Source organism: Thamnophis sirtalis, unplaced genomic scaffold (genome assembly GCF_051295495.1).
Source record: "Thamnophis sirtalis isolate CommonGarterSnake01/CBP01778 unplaced genomic scaffold, rThaSir2_p1.2 scaffold_11, whole genome shotgun sequence".
Lineage (NCBI taxonomy): Eukaryota > Metazoa > Chordata > Lepidosauria > Squamata > Natricidae > Thamnophis > Thamnophis sirtalis.
This window is the reverse complement of record NW_028261391.1, coordinates 12,436,528-12,454,935: the sequence shown is the minus strand read 5'-3', so window position 1 is coordinate 12,454,935 and position 18,408 is coordinate 12,436,528. Positions and strand designations below refer to the sequence as shown.

The 18,408-nt window shown below is 40.5% G+C and overlaps 1 protein-coding gene across 2 annotated transcripts in view; it reads right to left on the bottom strand.

The window, feature by feature from the left end:
• The window catches only part of TBL1XR1 (TBL1X/Y related 1), a 233,321-nt gene that overhangs the window by 18,992 nt on the left and 195,921 nt on the right, over positions 1-18,408 (bottom strand). For both annotated transcript variants that reach the window (XM_087725218.1, XM_087725219.1), the window contains exons 4-6: positions 9,434-9,579; positions 3,085-3,307; positions 243-375 (exon numbers count right to left, since the gene is read on the bottom strand). In XM_087725218.1, coding sequence (XP_087581344.1) covers positions 243-375; positions 3,085-3,307; positions 9,434-9,579 — 502 coding nt within the window. The remainder of the gene's footprint in view (positions 1-242; positions 376-3,084; positions 3,308-9,433; positions 9,580-18,408) is intronic.

Below are 18,408 nucleotides of genomic sequence, written 5' to 3'. Positions count from 1 at the left end.
AACTCCTTGGACTTTAGGCAGATAACCTGATTGTCTCTATTCAACCAACTAAACTAGAAGAGCATTGTCTTACATTCCCCTCCTCATACAAGTGTCTTATGTGCTACTAATCAGACTCAAAGTCTTTTGTTTCCTACATTTCCAATTCAACAAGTTAGGAAGATATGGAAATGAAGAAGTTTTCTTTAGGATTAAAGCTGGAAAAGAGAGGTTACATTTTCAACTTCTTTAGGAAAGCATACCCTGAGGCCAAAAGATCACTGACAGGGTTCCAGGCGCAGATGAAAACTTCAGATTCGTGACCCCGCAGCACCACTGCTTTGTTAGGAGGGATTTCAACATCACCATCCACTTCCATCATATCTGTATGATTATCTATCCAAAAGAAACCATAAGGAAAGGGGAGGTATGTTGCCATTAAATTATTGTTGTTTTGTTATTATTAATTCATTCATGCCCTACGTCTAGCTTATGGGATACCTAAGGACATCATCACGTTTATTACAGGTAGTCCTCAACTTACGACAGCTCCTTCAGTGACTGCTCAAAATTACAATGGCACTCAAAAAAAGTGACAGGATCGTTTTTCACACTCACGATCCTTGTGGCATCTCTATGGCTTTGTGATCCAAATTCAGACGCTTGGCAACTGATTCATATTTATGACAGTTGCCGTGCCCCAGGGTCATGTGATTCCCTCCTTTTGTGATCTTTGAGGAGCAAAATGAACAGGGAAGCCAGATTTGCTTAACTACTGTGTTACTAATTTAACAGCTGCAGTGATTCACTTAACAACTGTGGCAAGAAAAGTTGCAAAATGGGGCAAAAACCCATTTAACATGTCTCAGTAGAAACGTAGGCTCAATTGTGTTCTTAAGTTGAGGACCACCTGTATTTGATTCACTCTTTTTACTCTCGTAGATATGTTGTTAATGTGCTATCTCACACCTGTACTAGAATTCTTCTTAGTAAGAGTCCATACTCTTTTTTAATTGAATATTAAAAAGGAAATAAGACCCCATATACTAGCCATTGATTGTGCCTACATTTTAGTCCTAAAGTAAAAGTGTCCTTTGATAATTTTGGACTACCGTTCCCATCAACTCAAATCCATGGAGCTTGAGTCAAAAATAATAGGACACATAATAGCCTTAATATTCAGGAAGTTCCAATTTGGAGAAGTTGTAGTAGATTCATACGTTGGTCTTTAAGGAGGGAGGTGGTGATTTAAATTCCCCACTTGACCAGATTAGAATGATCTTAGCTTAATAATTGTTCTATAAAGGTAAAGGTTCCACTCGCACATATGTGCTAGTCATTTCTGAATCTAGGGGGCGGTGCTCATCTCTGTTTCAAAGCTGAAGAGCCAGCACTGTCCGAAGATATCTCCATGGTCATGTGGCCGTCATGACTAAACGCTGAAGGCGCACGGAGCACTTTTACCTTCCCACCAAAGGTGGTTCCTATTTTTCTACTTGCATTTTTATGTGCTTTTGAACTGCTAGGTTGGCAGAAGCTGGGACAAGTAATGGGAGCTCACTCTCTTACGTGGCATTAGGGATTCAAACCGCCAAACTGCCCATTTTTCTGATCGACGAGCTCAATGTCTTAGCCACTGAGCCACCACGTCCCTATATAATTGTTCTATAGAATATTCTATTTGGGGGGAAGGGAGGAGGCTAAGAAGACAAATGGATTTAAAAAAATACACAAAATTCTTTCAATCATTGCCTTATTTTTAAAAATGGATAAATCGCACATGAGGATATAATTCAGTAATAAAGGGAATAACTGGTCTTACTTAAAATAAAGCCAAAACGGTTTTAAAATCTATCCAGGGCATGTTCCTTTATACATGTGTGGTTCTTCCACCCCTCCTCCATGATAAAAATTGCATATGATCCAAGAGGAGAATATTAACTGGTAAATGGTAAGGTTTCCAACCTCCCCCCCCCACCTGTTTTATATAAAGTTTCTTGGCTCTCAAAAACAGATTGTCAGTAGTTTTATCACATTCATCTAACTTGAGTTGAATATACAGTCAATCAGTGGCTATGATTCAATAATATATTTGTTTGGCAAGAAAAGACTTATTAAGCACATATTTCTCAGTAAACAAGACCAGATGATTTACCAAAAACAGCTTTATTGTGAGCTAGCCTCAAAATCCTTTAAAAAAAAAATCAAATTAAAATGCTGAAAGGTTATGTTTGGATTACAAGAGCAGAAGTTGAAAACAATCACGTAAGTTCATTTTCCATGAAATAGAGAGCCATGTTAAGCATAGCCTTTAGATCTCTGGCAAACTAATTTAAGAAGATCCTTCTACTCCTGGGTGGAACAGTAGTCCTAGGAGACAGGAGGACTTTGTGTGCTCACGTACATTTAATACATGGGCTTGGGTGTGTGAAAGAGACCGAATTAGCTATTCCAGCACAACTGGCAATTGAAAGGAGCAGCTGGATATATTCACTTCTAGGAAGACAACAGGGCCTCTAGCATTTGCCTGTTTCGCCAGCAGGGGGGGCTCCCTCACCACAATCTCCTTAGATCAATGTTTCTTAAGGTTGGCCACTTTGAGAGAGATAGACTTCATCTCCCAGAAATCCCTAGCCAGCTGCTGCTAAAGTTGAGAAATACTGCCTTAGATCAGGGGTGTCAAACTGGTGGTCCGCGGGCCGGAGGCGTCACGCACAGGCCAAGCCCACCTCAGCTCCACAAAGGGGAAAAAACATCGCGAAAGGCCACGTGAGCGAGTTTGACACCCGTGCTTTAGATCAACATTTTGGATTTCCAGCAGAAACGGCCCAGAGGGGCTTCCAAATGCAAACAAGAAAAGGCAGAGACAATGGTGACTTAAAATAAATCTGTATGTTGTAAAACTAATCCCAAATAATAGCTACGTAAAGTGGGGGGTGTTTCCCCTCTGCTTTTGGCTTTTCTTTATTTAATCTTCTCATCCATCTGGCTAGGTGGTTTTGTATGCAGAAGGTGGAATAACTGAGGTTTTTTTTAAATACACAAGCACATATTTCAGGCTGCCTACCAAGCCATTCGCAATCCATTAATTGCATCTCCACTCACTTGCTATAGTGTGGGCTCCATTCTCCTCTCCGTTTGCAGTGTTTTCACCATTTTTCGTAGATCCTTGCTGATTTGTTGAAGCCGCTGCGGCTGCGGCCGCGGCTGCCTGCTGCTGAGCAAGTTTGTCTCTGTACGCCTGCTGCCTTGTTTGCACCACATCGGGCATCACGGCGTCTATCAGCGAGAGAGACTCTATCGGCCGGCCATCAAACAAAGTACCGTCCTAAAAACACAGGGGTAGAAAGCAAGAGACACAGTGGAAAAGGAAAAGGGGAAAAAATATTTCATTAGCGACAGGTAAGCAATCTGCAATGGAAGTTAGAAAACATAACACAGACCCTGAATGTGCATCAATTATCCAGAGCATTGATTATTAACCCCGTTTACTGAAAATCACACTAGTTAAGACATTAGGGTTTATTTATAGTTGTCCAATTGCAACTGTCACAGAATACGTATTTTTCCAGTATTGTATTGAGATTCCTACAGGTGAGAATGTGATTAGAAAATATTAGAATGTGTGGAAATGAATAGGTTAGCGCTTGCAACAACTGAATATTATACTATATGGGAACTATTCTACCAATGGCTAGAGAATACATATGAAAGTTAGAAATGAAAGTAGATTAGTGAAATATAGAAAATACATCAATAGAATTAAATAAGTTTAAGAAGAGGATTGTTATAGTATGAGATATGTTATGTATATCAGTCTTAAGTTATCAGTAGATAAAAAATATGGCTGTAAATTCTAATTGCTATTGCAGAAGACATTTGTACCCAGATGACGCACTATTTAATGGAAGATGGATTGTTTGTATTAAACTAAAATAAAAAGTTTGTAAAAAAAATACGTCTTTTTCCGGTGAGAATGGTCTATCAGAGCAACCTGGTCCAACCAAATATGGGACAGAGCACACTCATTATACTTTCGCCTTTCAGCCCCAATCCAGGAACCTCCACAGACAGCCGCTTCTGCGACAAAGGGAAGTAGCTATACTAGTCTCCTTTTATTTATTTCTTGGTAAATTTAAATTTAACATAGAATAGTTTGTTGCAGAAGCAGCTGCCTGCGAAGGCTCCTGGATTGGAGCTGAAAGGTGAAAGCAGAATGCACCATCCCATATTTGGTAGACCAGGTTGCCCTGATTGACCGGTTTCATTGGAAAAACACTTAATCTCCCCCGCTGGTAGAGCCAACAAAGCGAGGGGAGCCCCTAGCCTAGAGATTAATACATCTGCCTAATATGCAGGCAAGCAAGAGACGTGGTGGCTCAGTGGCTAAGACGCTGAGCTTGTCGATCAGAAAGGTCAACAGTTTGGCGGTTCGAATCCCTAGCACCGTATAACGGAGTGAGCTCCCATTAGTTGTCCAGCTTCTGCCAACCTAGCAGAAAACATGTAAAAATGCAAGTAGAAAAAATAGGAACCACCTTTGGTGGGAAGGTAACAGCGTTTGGTGCCTTTGCTGTTTAGTCATGCTGGCCACAGGACCCCGGAGATGTCTTCAGATAATACTGGCTCAACCCTGAATGCAACTGTAATTCTCTAAGAAAAAGTTAGGTAAAGGCAAAGATAAAGATTCCCCTCGCACATATGAGCTAGTCGTTCCCGACTCTAGGGGGCGGTGCTCATCTCCATTTCAAAGCCAAAGAGCCTGCGCTGTCTGAAGAAATCTCCATGGCCATGTGGCCGGCATGACTAAACGCCACAGGCGCACAGAACGCTGTTACCTTCCCACCAAAGGTGGTTCCTATTTTTCTTCTTGCATTTTTACATGCTTTTGAACTGCTAGGTTGGCAGAAGCTGGGACAAGTAACGGGAGCTCACTCCGTTACGCGGTTGCTAGGGATTCGAACCACCAAACTTTCTGATCGACAAGCTCAGCGTATTAGTCACTGAGTCATCGTATCCCTAAGAAAAAGTTATAACCAGCTAATTGAAAATCTAGCAGGAAGGTACCAAATGCTGAATCAGGTCATTTGGTTTGGTTCTTTACACTGAACAACAGTGGCTATTTGTGGTTTTAGTGAGACGTCCCACATCTTCCATATGGAAAGCAGTGCATTGGTCACTGAGCTTCACCCCAATACTCTGATATGAAGTCATGTCGTCTGTAGTAATACAGTTAGTCCTGATTTCACGACCATAACCGAGGCCAGTTTATAGTTGCGGTCGTAAGCTGGGTCACCACATGACCAGGCTTGATTTTATGACCATTTTACGGTGGTTGTTATCACCACGGTCATTAAGCAAATCATGTGGGTGTAAATCTGAATCTGACGTATCTGATAAGTAGTGAGGGGTTGCCAGAAAACGGCAAAAAAAAACCCACAGAAGATGTGATCATGTGACTGTGGGTTGTTTCAGCCAGTCGTAAATAAGACTCAGTTGCCAAGTGTCCAAAATCTGATCATGTGACTATTCTGGAGGACTGGTTGTACATAACTTTATTTTCAAGTCTGTCCCTAATGTAAGTGACCAGTCATTAAGTCAAATACCATCTTCGCTCTGCTATTCCTTTTAGCAAAAATGATGTAATGAAAAGTTCAAGTTGAGTTATTTCTTATTTTTATTTTTGTTTATTTGGCAACTATCGCTTTTTATCTGCCGGTTTTGCAAGGAATCCAGGCTAGGAGTTAGCTCTCTTTCTCCTGTGTTGCTGGCGGAGAAGAGCAGCTCAGCCTATAAAATAATGATTTGCTTTAAACTGAACCATTTCCATAACCCATCCAAAGAGGCCTTTAGGGATTGGCAGCCAATAAGGGCACCGGAGTGTGAGGGTCAAATTCTGACTATTCAAGGTGTCCTCACAAGTATAATAATGGGTTCAGCTCAAAACTATTCCCAGATCGGTGGAAGCCGTCAAATTGACTATTTCTCAGTGGCCTTCAAGCACTGGATTTATTTCTGGATCCTGCCAGTAATTAAAAACAAGAGATTTCCTGTTGTACTGGATACAAATGTTGACGAGGTCATCCATTTTTAAAGATGAGGCAGTGATGAAACCTCTGCTTGTCACTTCTTAGACACTGGGGAAAAGCCAATATAAAATCAATAAGCTACAGTCCGTACCTCTAGGATAAAGGTTGGCTACACGGCATTTGCAGTACCACTAGATGGCATCCGTTCACTTATTTAGAAAATCAAGTGGGTTTTTTTTTTAAAAAAAAGCTGATAACAACAGTAATAATAAGCAAACACAATACCAAGAATGATAGGTGCCTTGGGTGCAATCCCAAAACATCTGTAGTACCTCTTGAACATCATTAGCACTGACAGAATCACTACCAAATGCAAAAAGTGGGTTTACTTGGAAGAGTTTACAATCTGTGATGATATCTCTAATGCCGACAAATATTTTATTTATAGATTTATACACATATACGTGTGTGTGTGTATATGTGTGTGTGAGAGAGTGTGTGTGTCTGTGAGCATGTGTATGAACATTTGCCTATCTGAGGTCCTTGAGAAGGACTCGATAGGTTGATAAAAATGCCAAAACCAGTTTAATCTGACTCAACTACGTTAAAGGTAAAGGTTCCCCTCGGACATATGTGCTAGTCGTACCCAACTCTAGGGGGCGGTGCACATCTCTGTTTCAAAGCCGAAGAGCCAGCGTTGTCTGAAGACATCTCCGTGGTCATGTGGCCGGCATGACTAAACTCTGAAGGCGCATGGGATGCTGTTACCTTCCCACCAAAGGTGGTTCCTATTTTTCTACTTGCATTGTTTACCTGCTTTCGACTGCTAGGTTGGCAGAAGCTGGGACAAGTAATGGGAGCTCATTCCGTTATGTGGCACTAGGGATTTGAACCGCCAAACTGCCGATCTTTCTAATTGACAAGGTCAGCGTCTTAGCCACTGAGCCAACACATCTCTAAAAAAAGTTCATAGACTAGAAGCAAAAGAATTGAAGATGACTAGAAAGTATCAAAGTTGAAAGATTTTGGCATAAATTGTATATGATGGTCCCAGTGATTATTGGCACTCTGTGACAAGTGTTGTCGACTTAGCAAAACTGAGAGGGGGGGGGGAGAGTGCAAACTGAAAATCCAAGTTAAAGGGGTTTTCAGAAAATTATTTCAATTTTCAAAGGAAGTTCTCCTTCTAAATAAATCATTTGTTTAGTGACCATTTGAAGTTACAACAGCACTAAACTGCAGCAAAGAAATCATAAAATGGGCCAACACTTACTTAACAATGAACCTGCTTAGCAAGGGAAATTTTGGGCTCACTTGTGGTTGTAAGTCAAGCACTACTCGTACTAATTTTTATGGGAATTTCCTCTGATGGGAATTCTTCCTAATTTATCTTCATTACTAGTTCTGATCTGTCTCACACACAGCATGGATTCCTTCCCCTCCAACAATGAAAACTGTGAAGAGTTTCTCAAAGGACAAATGACGGATATTCAAAGCTGATGGAAATAAAACATCGTTTGCCACTCAACCACAATTGAGGTATCAAAAAGATTTCTTATTGTGAAACCATAAAGAACAAGGCAGCATTAAGGGACCTAATAAAAATTTGGTTGGGGACCCAAAGCAGCAACTTAAAATTCTCATATCATGTGACAGGAAACTGGGAATTTAGAACATAGAATATCAGAATTGGAAAGGACCTTGGAGGTCTTTAAGTTCAATTCTTTGTCCAAGCAGCAGACCCTATGCCACTCGGGGCAAATGGCTGTTCAATCTCTTCTTCTTAAAAACTTCCATTTAATGAATATCATTGCCTAAAAAAAACCAATTCCATGTTTGATGATAGAAATCAAGGAGAAGGACAACAACACCATCAAGCCCCTCAAAATTGTGATGTTGAAAGGTTGTTGCCACTCACTACCATTTTAGCTGGAAATTAAGTATGAAAGAAGAGGCATGGTGGCTCAGTGGCTATGATGTCGACCTTGTCAAACAGAAGGTCGGCAGTTCAGTGGTTCAAATCCCTAGCGCCACGTAACGGAGTGAGCTCCCTTTACTTGTCCCAGCTTCTGCCAACCTAGCAGTCTGAAAGCATATAAAAATGCAAGTAGAAAAATAAGTAGAACCACCTTTGGTGGGAAGGTAACAGCGTTCTATGCGCCTGCGGCATTTAGTCATGCCAGCCACATGACCACAGAGACGTCTTCAGAGACAGTGCTGGCTCTTCGGCTTTGAAATGGAGATGAGCCCCACGCCCTGGAGTCAGAAACGAGTAGCGAGGGGAACCTTTATCTATACCTTAAGTATGAAAGAGGTTGCAATCTTTAACTTATGATAGTATTTTAAACCTAAAAATATTACAAAACCCAAGCAAACTGATGAATCTTACTAAAAATCTATCGACAGTTCAGCACTGTGGCAATAACAGGAATAGTATTAGAAGTACTACTCCTACTAATGCTAATACTAATAATAGTAATGGCAGTGTATCTTCAGATTTCTTAAAATTGTTTTTTACTGGGTAAAAATATACATTTCCTCTTTTCACGAGGGAGACACTATTAAATTATGCTTCATCTTTGTAAGTACTGTAAAATCTTTGAACTTTTAGAGCCTTAATATTTGATAAGTATATAACCAACACTATTAAGCCGGGAACGAGGCATTTGGTAAGTGTACACCAGAGTGTAAGCTCTACAAGCCAAAACTATATAAACTATATAAAGAGTAAGTGACCTGAACTGAGCCCCCCCAAATGTTTGAAATGCTCCAGTCTTATTTAATAAGGAAGACATAAAGAGGAGGGTGTCTAATACAATAATGCCAGCACACAAACAAGGCAGAATAAGGAAAGGTAAGTATAGCTTAGATCTGTGATGGCGAACCTGTGGCACACAGAGCCCTCTCTGCGGGCATGCGAGCCATCGCCCCAACTCAGCTGCACCATGCATGCGCATCCTGCCAGCCAGCTGATTTTCGGGTCTCTGCCACGCATACATGGGGGGCAAGGTGCACGCGGGAGACACGAGCAGATGTGGGGGGGATCACACGTGCATGGCGGGGGCAGTGCCCTTCATCCCCATGGCCTGTTTTTGGTCCCAGGAGGCTGCAGGGAACCTGCTAGGCCCAAAACAGGGCACAGGGAGGAGGGTGTGGCGCGCCTGCCCCAGAGCCCGTTTTTGGTCCCAGGAGGCTACAGGGAGGCCTACTAGGTCCAAAATGAGGTGCAGTGGGAGCATGTGTAGGGGTGCGGGAAGGGCACAGGGGTGTCGCACGTGAATTCATAGGCATAATTGCATTATGGGTGCGGATGCGTGGGCTTTTGGCCCGCAACAACAAAAAAGTTAGCCATCACTGTCTTAGATAGTCCAGAATATTGGAAGAAAAATATCCCAATGGTCCTGTAGATTTAGGAAATGTCTTACCTCATTAATACTGACTTCCGCCTCCACATACTGCAGGCCTTTTTGAATTATTGAAATCAAAGCAGCTGGGGGCACCAGAGCACCGTTGATGTTGGACTGGCTGATATGGCTCTCGATACCGAAGGTAAATGCTGAATGAGAAAACCCTAAAGGCAAGGGAGAAATTACAGAGATGTTTTCATTTGCAGAAAGAGCACGCTGTCAAATCACAAGCAGCAACAACAACATCCCCTGGAGAACCATATGGAAGAAGATTTGAGTGATCAAAGACTCCATGCTTTATTTTACTCTATCCTTAAAGCGTTACTTTACTCCTATGTTCCGTTTCTGGATTAGCAATGGGAAAGGGATAATATTGGGTGCTATTTTAAGAAATACATTCATGGAATTCAGTGAATTCAAACTTTATTTAAAATCTTTCTATCTCCTTCTTTCTGATTTCCTTTTGACAGAAACTAGCAGGGCACTCCTGCAAGCCCAAAACAGAATTAGCCCCAAATAACCTTGTAATAACAACTCGGAAATGCTATTGCCATTCTTCTTAAATGTTCAATCCGAGTTAAAGGATGGCCAAAGAATTCTGATTGCTCCTATATCCTCTCAAATCATGTTTACCAAGCCCATAGTGTGCTATCTTTCTTTAGAAGCACCAGGTTAGATCAATCTCCAGGTAATGGATACCTTGATTCAATATTACACTTCCATTTAAATTTTGCATTAGCTATTTCTTTTTATGTATCAAATTATATATCTCAGACACCAGAAAAACAAACTCATATGGTTAATAATAAAAGCCCAAGAAAGAACAGGAAAATGTCAATCAAGACTATATCAAGTATTGTCAAGCAATTAAAAACAACAGAAACCAGAATGCAGCCTGAGAAGCAAAAAGCTACTTGATTGATCATATGTCATCAAGTCAGTGTGAACCGACATGGAGTTTTTCCTCCATAATGTTGAAAAGAATAACACATAAATGTAAGTTTAAAGTTCTGCTTTAAAATAGAACAATAAGGAGGCATATTTAACATTAGTTAATATTAACCAATCCACTGTTTTAAATAGGTGTAAATTAGGTCACAGCCAAGAACATTTAAGATATAATCATTCAATGCTCCGCAGTCTCAATGGATTACTGGATTGTTATTGAAATTTTCAGTCAAACCTTCCATATAAATTTATGTCCAATAGTTTGGAAATGGACCATTAGGTTCCTTGTAATACACCTAAAACATGCTACTGATATGAAAAGAAACAAGCTTCCAAATGTCAACAACCCATCATGCATCAAAGGAGCCTAGGAAAAAAATCTTAAAACTTTTGAAGAAGTTATGTGTGTGGTTGTTTTGGTGCCTTCAAATCGGTGTTGTTGCCTGACAAAACTGGCTGGACCAAACCCTGCAAGATTCTTGGTAAGATTGCCACTGTTTCCTTCCTAAGGTTGAGAGAGAATGACTGGCTCAAGGTCACCCATCTGGCATTGGGCCTAAGGAAAGATTTGGAATTCACAGACTACAAGTTTCTAGCCTGGTGTTCCAACCATTACTGTATTTTTCAGAGTATAAGATGCACTGGAGTATAAGATGCACCTTACATTTTGGGGAGGAAAATAGGGGGGGGGAAATACTGCCTACCAGGTATTCATCTGGACAGTATCCTTAGTCTGGTCAGCTTCAGCACATAGGTTTGCTGGTTTTGAGTGCACACACACTTTTTATCCCCTAGTTGGGTATAAAAACAGCTTCTAAAGCACAGCTGATTGTCAGAGAGAGAAGCAATGAGAAAAGCAGCGGAAGCCGGGAAGATGCTTCACCCGCTAGCGCTCCATTAAGGTTGAAAAACAGCTTCTAAAGCACAGCTGATCGTCAGAGGGAGCAGCATTGAGAAAAGCAGGCAAAGCACGGAAGATCACTTCGCTCATTAGCGCCTCATCAGAGCTGAAAAAAAGTTTTGAAAAAGCTACATTCAGAGTATAAGACGCACCCTAATTTTCAGCCTCTTTTTTGGGGGGGGGATTGCTTTGTATATTCCAAAAAATATGGTATATTACTATGATTAAATCTAGAGGGAAGAGTTAGTTCAATACATGTCTATGGTGATTATTAGTTATCTAGGTCATGGTTGTCCCAAAGGTGCTTTTTCAAGAGGCAACTGAACTTTCTGTTTTTTCTTTGAAGATGTTTCACTTCTCACCCAGAAGCTTCTTGGATGAGAAGCGAAATGTCTTCAAAGAAAAGCCAGAAAGTCCCGTTGTGTGTTTAAAAGACACATTTGGGAGTTAGTTTAACACTTGATACTAAAATGAAAATTATATTGGGAAAGTGTGTTGTGTGTTTGTGGGAAACATTTTCCACTTGATTGCCACAGCTTAGAAATTTTCTTCTGCGTCTCCACATATTGTTCTGTTTTCAATGGTGAGGCACTGAAGCATACCCTTATAAAATCTTAATTCTCAGGCAGCTTTATTCAGGAAAGAAGTGCAGCTTCATATATTGAATACGCTTTAGAGTTCATAAGCACTGCTGCTACTGGATTCCAGAGCAGTATACAATCCAACATCTGCATTTTGCATTAGATGAAGCTTCCAAGTCACCATCCCAGACATTTCCACATACAGCTTGAATAGTTTGACTGAGAAAAGCCTTTCTCAGATGAGTGGTCTCTTCTGCACAATACACATTTCACTCCCTCGCTAGAGAAGGAAAAAGTAATCCAACTGCTTCTATTTCATTAGCTGCTATGTGGAAAGAAAGCTCGCAGATGTGTTGGCAATATGGGCATGGAGAAAGACGTTAACAGCAGATAAAGTAAGCCTTTAAATGAAACTGTCATTCCTTATAAAACAAATCTCCTATTTCACAAAACTGGCTACTTATTATACATGGGCCTATCAAGACTATAACTTCAAGGAAGCTATCAGATCTCTCTCACATTTGAGATCAATTCCCTCTATCGAGATAATTATGGAAAGGAGTCACATGCCCCCCAAATCCTGTCAAAACAGAATTACTGTATTCTTCGGAGTGTAAGACGCACCTTTCCCCCCCAAAAAAGAGGGTGAAAACCTGGGTGTGTCTTATACACTGAATACAGCATTTTTGGCCTCCCAAACCCTGCTTGAAAAATGGACATGCATAGGCTTTGGGAGGCCTGCAAAGTGCTCCTGGGGGTTGGGGAGGACAAAAACAAGCAAAAAAAAAGGGCTGCTTTTGCCCCCCCCCCTCGAGGAACACTTTACAAACCTCTCAAAGCATATGCATGCCCCCCCTTTTTTTTTTTGCAAAATACGAGGCATGCAAAAGGTTTGGGAGGCCTGCAGAATGCAAAAACATTTTTTTAAAAAAATTTACCTCTTCAAAATCTTGGGGTGTCTTATACTACGGTGCGTCTTACAGTCTGAAAAATACAGTATAATTCATATTTGTGTCAGGTGCTGAAGCTGATAAACCAGTATTAGCCTATGTACACGGAGCTTTTATTACAGATTGTCCTCGACGTACAGTGGCAATTGATCCCAAAATTTCCACTGCTAAGCAAGGAAGTTATTAAGTGACTTTTGCCTCACTTTATGACCTTTTTGCTGCAGTTGTTCAGTGAAAGACTGCAGTTATTAGGTTAGTAACAATGATGTATGTAGAGATTCTCAGTCATCCAGGCCATGGTTGTCCCAAAGGTGCTTTTTCAGGAGGCAACTGGACTTTGTTTTTTTCTTTTGAAGAGGTTTTGCTTCTCATCCAAGAAGCTTCTTCATCTCTGACAGAACTGAAGAAGCTTCTTGGGTAAGAAGCGAAACCTCTTCAAAAGAAAAAAAACAAGGAAAGTCCAATTGCCTCCTGAATTAGTAACATAGATGTTAAGTGAATCTGGCTTCCCCACTGACTTCGCTTGTCGAAAGATGATCATATGACCTGGGACACTGCAACCCTCATAAATATATGCCAGTTACCAAGCATCTGAATTTTGATCCCATGGCCCACAGGGGCAAGTGTTGCAAGTGTGAAGAACAATCATAATTCACTTTTTTCAGTGCCATTTTAACTTTGAATGGTCATTGCAAGTCAAGAACTACCTATAGCTCCACACCTCATTAAATCACAAGCTAAATCTCACCCCAGACACAAATGAATAACAGCAAGCTATAAGATGGGGTTTATGTTTATCGTGTTTCCCCGAAAATAAGGTAGTCTTATTTTCTTTTGACCCCCGAAATAAGCACTTGACCTTATTTTCGGGGAGGTCTTATTATTTTTGAGGTGCAGGACGGGGCAAGGGTGGTCACACCTCATGGCTGCTGCTGTGTTGCAATATTTTGGGGGGGAGGGCTTATTTTAGCACATGCACTCAAAACCCCAATTTGGCTTATTATTTGGGGAGGTCTTATTTTCGGGAAAACAGGGTAGAATGTCTTCATTTTCAGAATGTGAGGAAGCAAGCATAAAAGATGAAGCAGTTCTAGCTTTTCTATATAAGGGAGTTATTCGAAAATATTGTTCCCATCCGCCTTATCAATGTACTGCTGATTTTATTTTTTTAATTGTAGAATTTGCTGATAGTTTATTTTCAAGTCACTTAACTGAAGGCAGTAGAAAAAGCACTCACTGTTCTTGTTATTTATATTTAATTCCCACTTTTGGAAACAATCTATTTCTTTTATAAACATTGGTTAAATATACCAATCCTAAAACAAGGGGTGAGGCATGAGATGCATTTGCTAATTATTTCTTTTCTGTCTTCATTTCTTTTTTAAATTGTATTGGACAAGGGAGAATATGCCTATACAAGGAAGGATTAAGCATGATAAAACATTTTAATTGTATGTGCATGCCATCACTAGGCATGCATTATTTCTGCATGCCCTTTCAAGAACAGCATAATTAACATTTTGCAAAGCAGGAAAATTAGGATTAATGGATCTAAATGCATTATTTGCTTTGCCCTGAAAAAGTTAAATCCATCATGAGGAAGAGATTCGACTTAAGCCATTCATACGTAATTAGTAATTGTTCCCTATTGGGACCTTGATATATATATATATATATATATATATATATATATATATATATATATGTATATGTATATGTATATGTATATGTATATGTATATGTATATGTATATGTATATGTATATGTATATGTATATGTATATGTATATGTATATGTATATGTATATGTATATGTATATGTATATGTATATGTATATGTATATGTATATATGTATATATGTATATATGTATATATGTATATATGTATATATGTATATATGTATATATGTATATATGTATATATGTATATATGTATATATGTATATATATGTGTGTGTGTGTGTGTGTGTGTGTGTGTGTGTGTGTGTGTGTAATGCACACATAGCAGAAAATAGAAAACAGTTTATTTTATAAATATGCTAACTGCATGGCAAAGATCCTGATGAGACAATACAGATAAGAAGCTGATTTTGAATAAAAAATATACAGTATATTTGATGGTGGTGGAGATAAAGAGATGGAATTGCTTTTGCGGGGGGAGGGGAAATAAAGGTAACATATTTTTTGGTGTATAAGACACTCCAAAGTATAAAACACACCTAGCTTTTGGGGAGGAAAACAAATGGAAAAAAATCTGCCCCTGCCTCCCAGCAATTAGTCCATTTCAGTTTCAGTCCAGCCTGATTAGCACAAGCAGCTGATTATGGGTTGGATTGGCCTCCGACATTTAACTGTTTCAGGCTGCAGGGATTGCCATAGTCTATTGCTGCCTCTGCGTGCCCCATTTTCTGCCTGTTCTGGGTGGCGGGGATTGCAATGGGTGAAAAATGGGGCGTGCAGAGACGGCAATAGGTAATGGCAATCCCTACAGCCTGAAACAACTGATAATCGGGAGGCCGATCCAACCAACAATCAGTTGCTTGTGCTAATCAGGCTGTGCTGAAGCTGAAACAGGCTGTATGCTGTTTGCTGCAAGGAGGCAAATTGCTGGGAGGAAGGGGCCAAAGGGTGGGGGCTGGCAGGTGGGTGTACATTCGATGTATAAGATGCACCCATATTTTCACCCTCTTTTAGTTGGGGAAGTGCATCTTATACTCCAAAAAATATAATACTTATCAACTTAAAACCATTTGTTTAGTGACTGAAGTTACAATGGCATTGAACAAAAGTGACTATTTTTCACACTTACAACCACTGCATGCAGCATCCCCATGGTCGTGTGATCACAATTTGAACACTTGGTAACAACCATGCATTTATGATGGTTGCAGTTTCCAAGGGCAAAGTTATCATCACTTCCCATCTCACTTCTGACAAACAAACCCAGATTCATTCAACAACTGTGTTACTAACTTAACAACTGCAGGGATTCACTTAACAACTGTGGCAAAAAAAGATCATAAAATGGAACACAATTCACCTGGCTTGCTTAGTAAAAGAAATGTTGGCCTCTATTGTGGTCATAAATCAATCAAATACTACCTGTATAAATGCCATCAATTCTTTCAAGTTTTGAATGCCACATTTTATGGTGGTGTAGAAATTGAAGGGGGAAAGCTGAGTGAGAGATAATCCTCTATCACAAGTTTATGACTTGCAATTATGCCACACATCTTCTCATTTACCTTTAAATGATAAGGGGGGACATAAATCTGTGCTTGAAAGAAGCACAACCTCGAAATGGAAAGGTTGAGATTAAAGCCAGAAATACAGTCCCATGTGCACTCGATCTCCAAGCAATATCCCACTTGTTAAATGCCAAAGCACCCAGAAGTCGGTGCTTATTTAGGAAGCATTCCATTCTGTTTAGGATCTATAACAGCTTTGAATGGTTCTGTTTCTCGAAGAGGAAGAATTTGAGGTGTTTTCTTTTTAAATCTGGATTTTGTAAGTGGTATTTATAAAAATATTGTATCATGTTGATTTTATGTACTATTTTAAAAATAACCCCCCCCCTCAAACTTAGGATCTGCTGCAAGACCTTCAAGAGACTCAAATTATATGTATACCACAAAATGGACATAGATGTAAGATCAAATGATTAACAATCACTTAGTGACCGCTTTAAGTTACGCTGGACCTCCCTGAGGCCTCTGCACAGATGACAGACAGATACAGAGCATGTGCAAGGTTACTAAAGAATCTTACAGATGGCAAGGCAGTGAGGATCACACACATGCCATCATGGCATTAATGTGTCTGTTCAGCTCTTTTTTGGATCCTACTCTTCCTCATATAAGGAGCAATCATTAGCTGGAATGATAATTGACTTATCACATAGTAGTCTCTCCTGCCCACTGATCCAGAAATGTGCTTCTCTGAATAATCATTTCTTTTTATGCCCCAAGAACATAAGATGCCTTTAAAATTATCCAGTTTCAGTCTGTGATGGCGAACTTATAGCACGTGTGCCCGAAGTGGCATGCAGAGCCATGTTGCCTGGCACGCAAGTTGTCGCCCCAGTTCAGCTCCATCGTGCATATGTGCACCTCCCGATGCCAGCAGATTTTCGGGTCTCTGCCACGCATGCTTAGGGGGTGGAGCACATGCGGGAGACACGAACGCATGTGCAGGGGGCAAGGAGAGGCACACACATACACATTTCCAATCCATCAATGAAGTTGGTAAGTGATCTGCCACAAACTACCTGAAGTGTATTCTCATAAGAACCACAGGGTGCACCCTTTCCCCATCCTTTTTGAAATGGACTGCCTATTGTCAGTTTCTCTTGCTACCCTGGTTACTGGTCAATGTTTTCAAAACAATTATCTCTGGTCCAGGCTCCTTATTTCCCATCTAAATAGCTCCAGCTGTCACAAGGTGAAAGGTTAGAAACTCTTTGAGACAGATGCTGGATCTGCAAAAGGTTAATCCTATAAATTAATACAGACACCCACACTCATACACACGAACCAGAAGGACAGACTTCTAGTCCATTTCCAAGCATATTTAAAGCAGTGATATTTGGTATATAAGTCTTTAATGAATTCTAACCCAAAGTATTCGGGTTAATCGTTATTACAAATAAGTCTGTTGGGCGGAGGCAGAAAATTAAGAATTCCTGTTATATATTTAACAGTGAAAAGACCAGATTCTTCTTTTTTTTTAAAAAAAAAAAGCAAAATAAAAAAGATTCTTTGTGTCTGTATCAGAGTTCCCCAATTTCTCCAGCTTTGCGGATCAATTGGGGGGGGGGGGAGAGAGATGGTTCCATGCGAGTGGTGGGCAAGCATGTGCACGCACAGCTCCATTTGCGTAGCAGTGGGCACCCACCCACTGCTCATGCAAATGGAACAATGCACGCACACGCTTGGCTGCTGCTCACATGTTGGATGTGCATGCTCACCCGGGCTTCAGGTGGCCCAGTTCTGAACAGCTCATGGCTGGTAGTGAACATGGACCGAGGGTTGGAGACCCCTGGTCTATATCTATGGATGACATTCTTGGGAGGGGGGGGGGAAGAACCTAGCGGTTCCACCACAAAAGCGCGTAGGACAAAATCGCGCTCGACAAAAGCGCGCTGTGACGTCATCACAGCGCGACGAAAAAGATCGAAAAAATGTAAAAATAAAGCTAAAACCTTCCCCTAACCCCCCCAAACCTAACCCTAACCCTAACCCTAACCCTAACTCTTAACCTAACCCTAAACCTAACCCTAAACCTAACCGTTAAAGTAACGAAAAACGTAACGCTAACCCTTATCCTAACCCTAACGCTAACGCTAACGCTCTAAAGCTAACCCGAACCCTTACCCTTACCCTAACCCTAACCCTAACCCTAACCCTTACCTTTATGTGAATCGGCTTGCTTTAATTTAATTTTTATTAATTTTTATTTGAATTTTTCGATCTTTTTCGTCGCGCTGTGATGACGTCAAAGGCGCGATTTTGTCGATCGCGCTTTTGCCGTCCGCGCTTTTGACGGGTCACGGAACCTAGCACTTGACTATTCAGTTTAGAATCCAAGGATGTCACAACTTCATTGAAGTTTAACA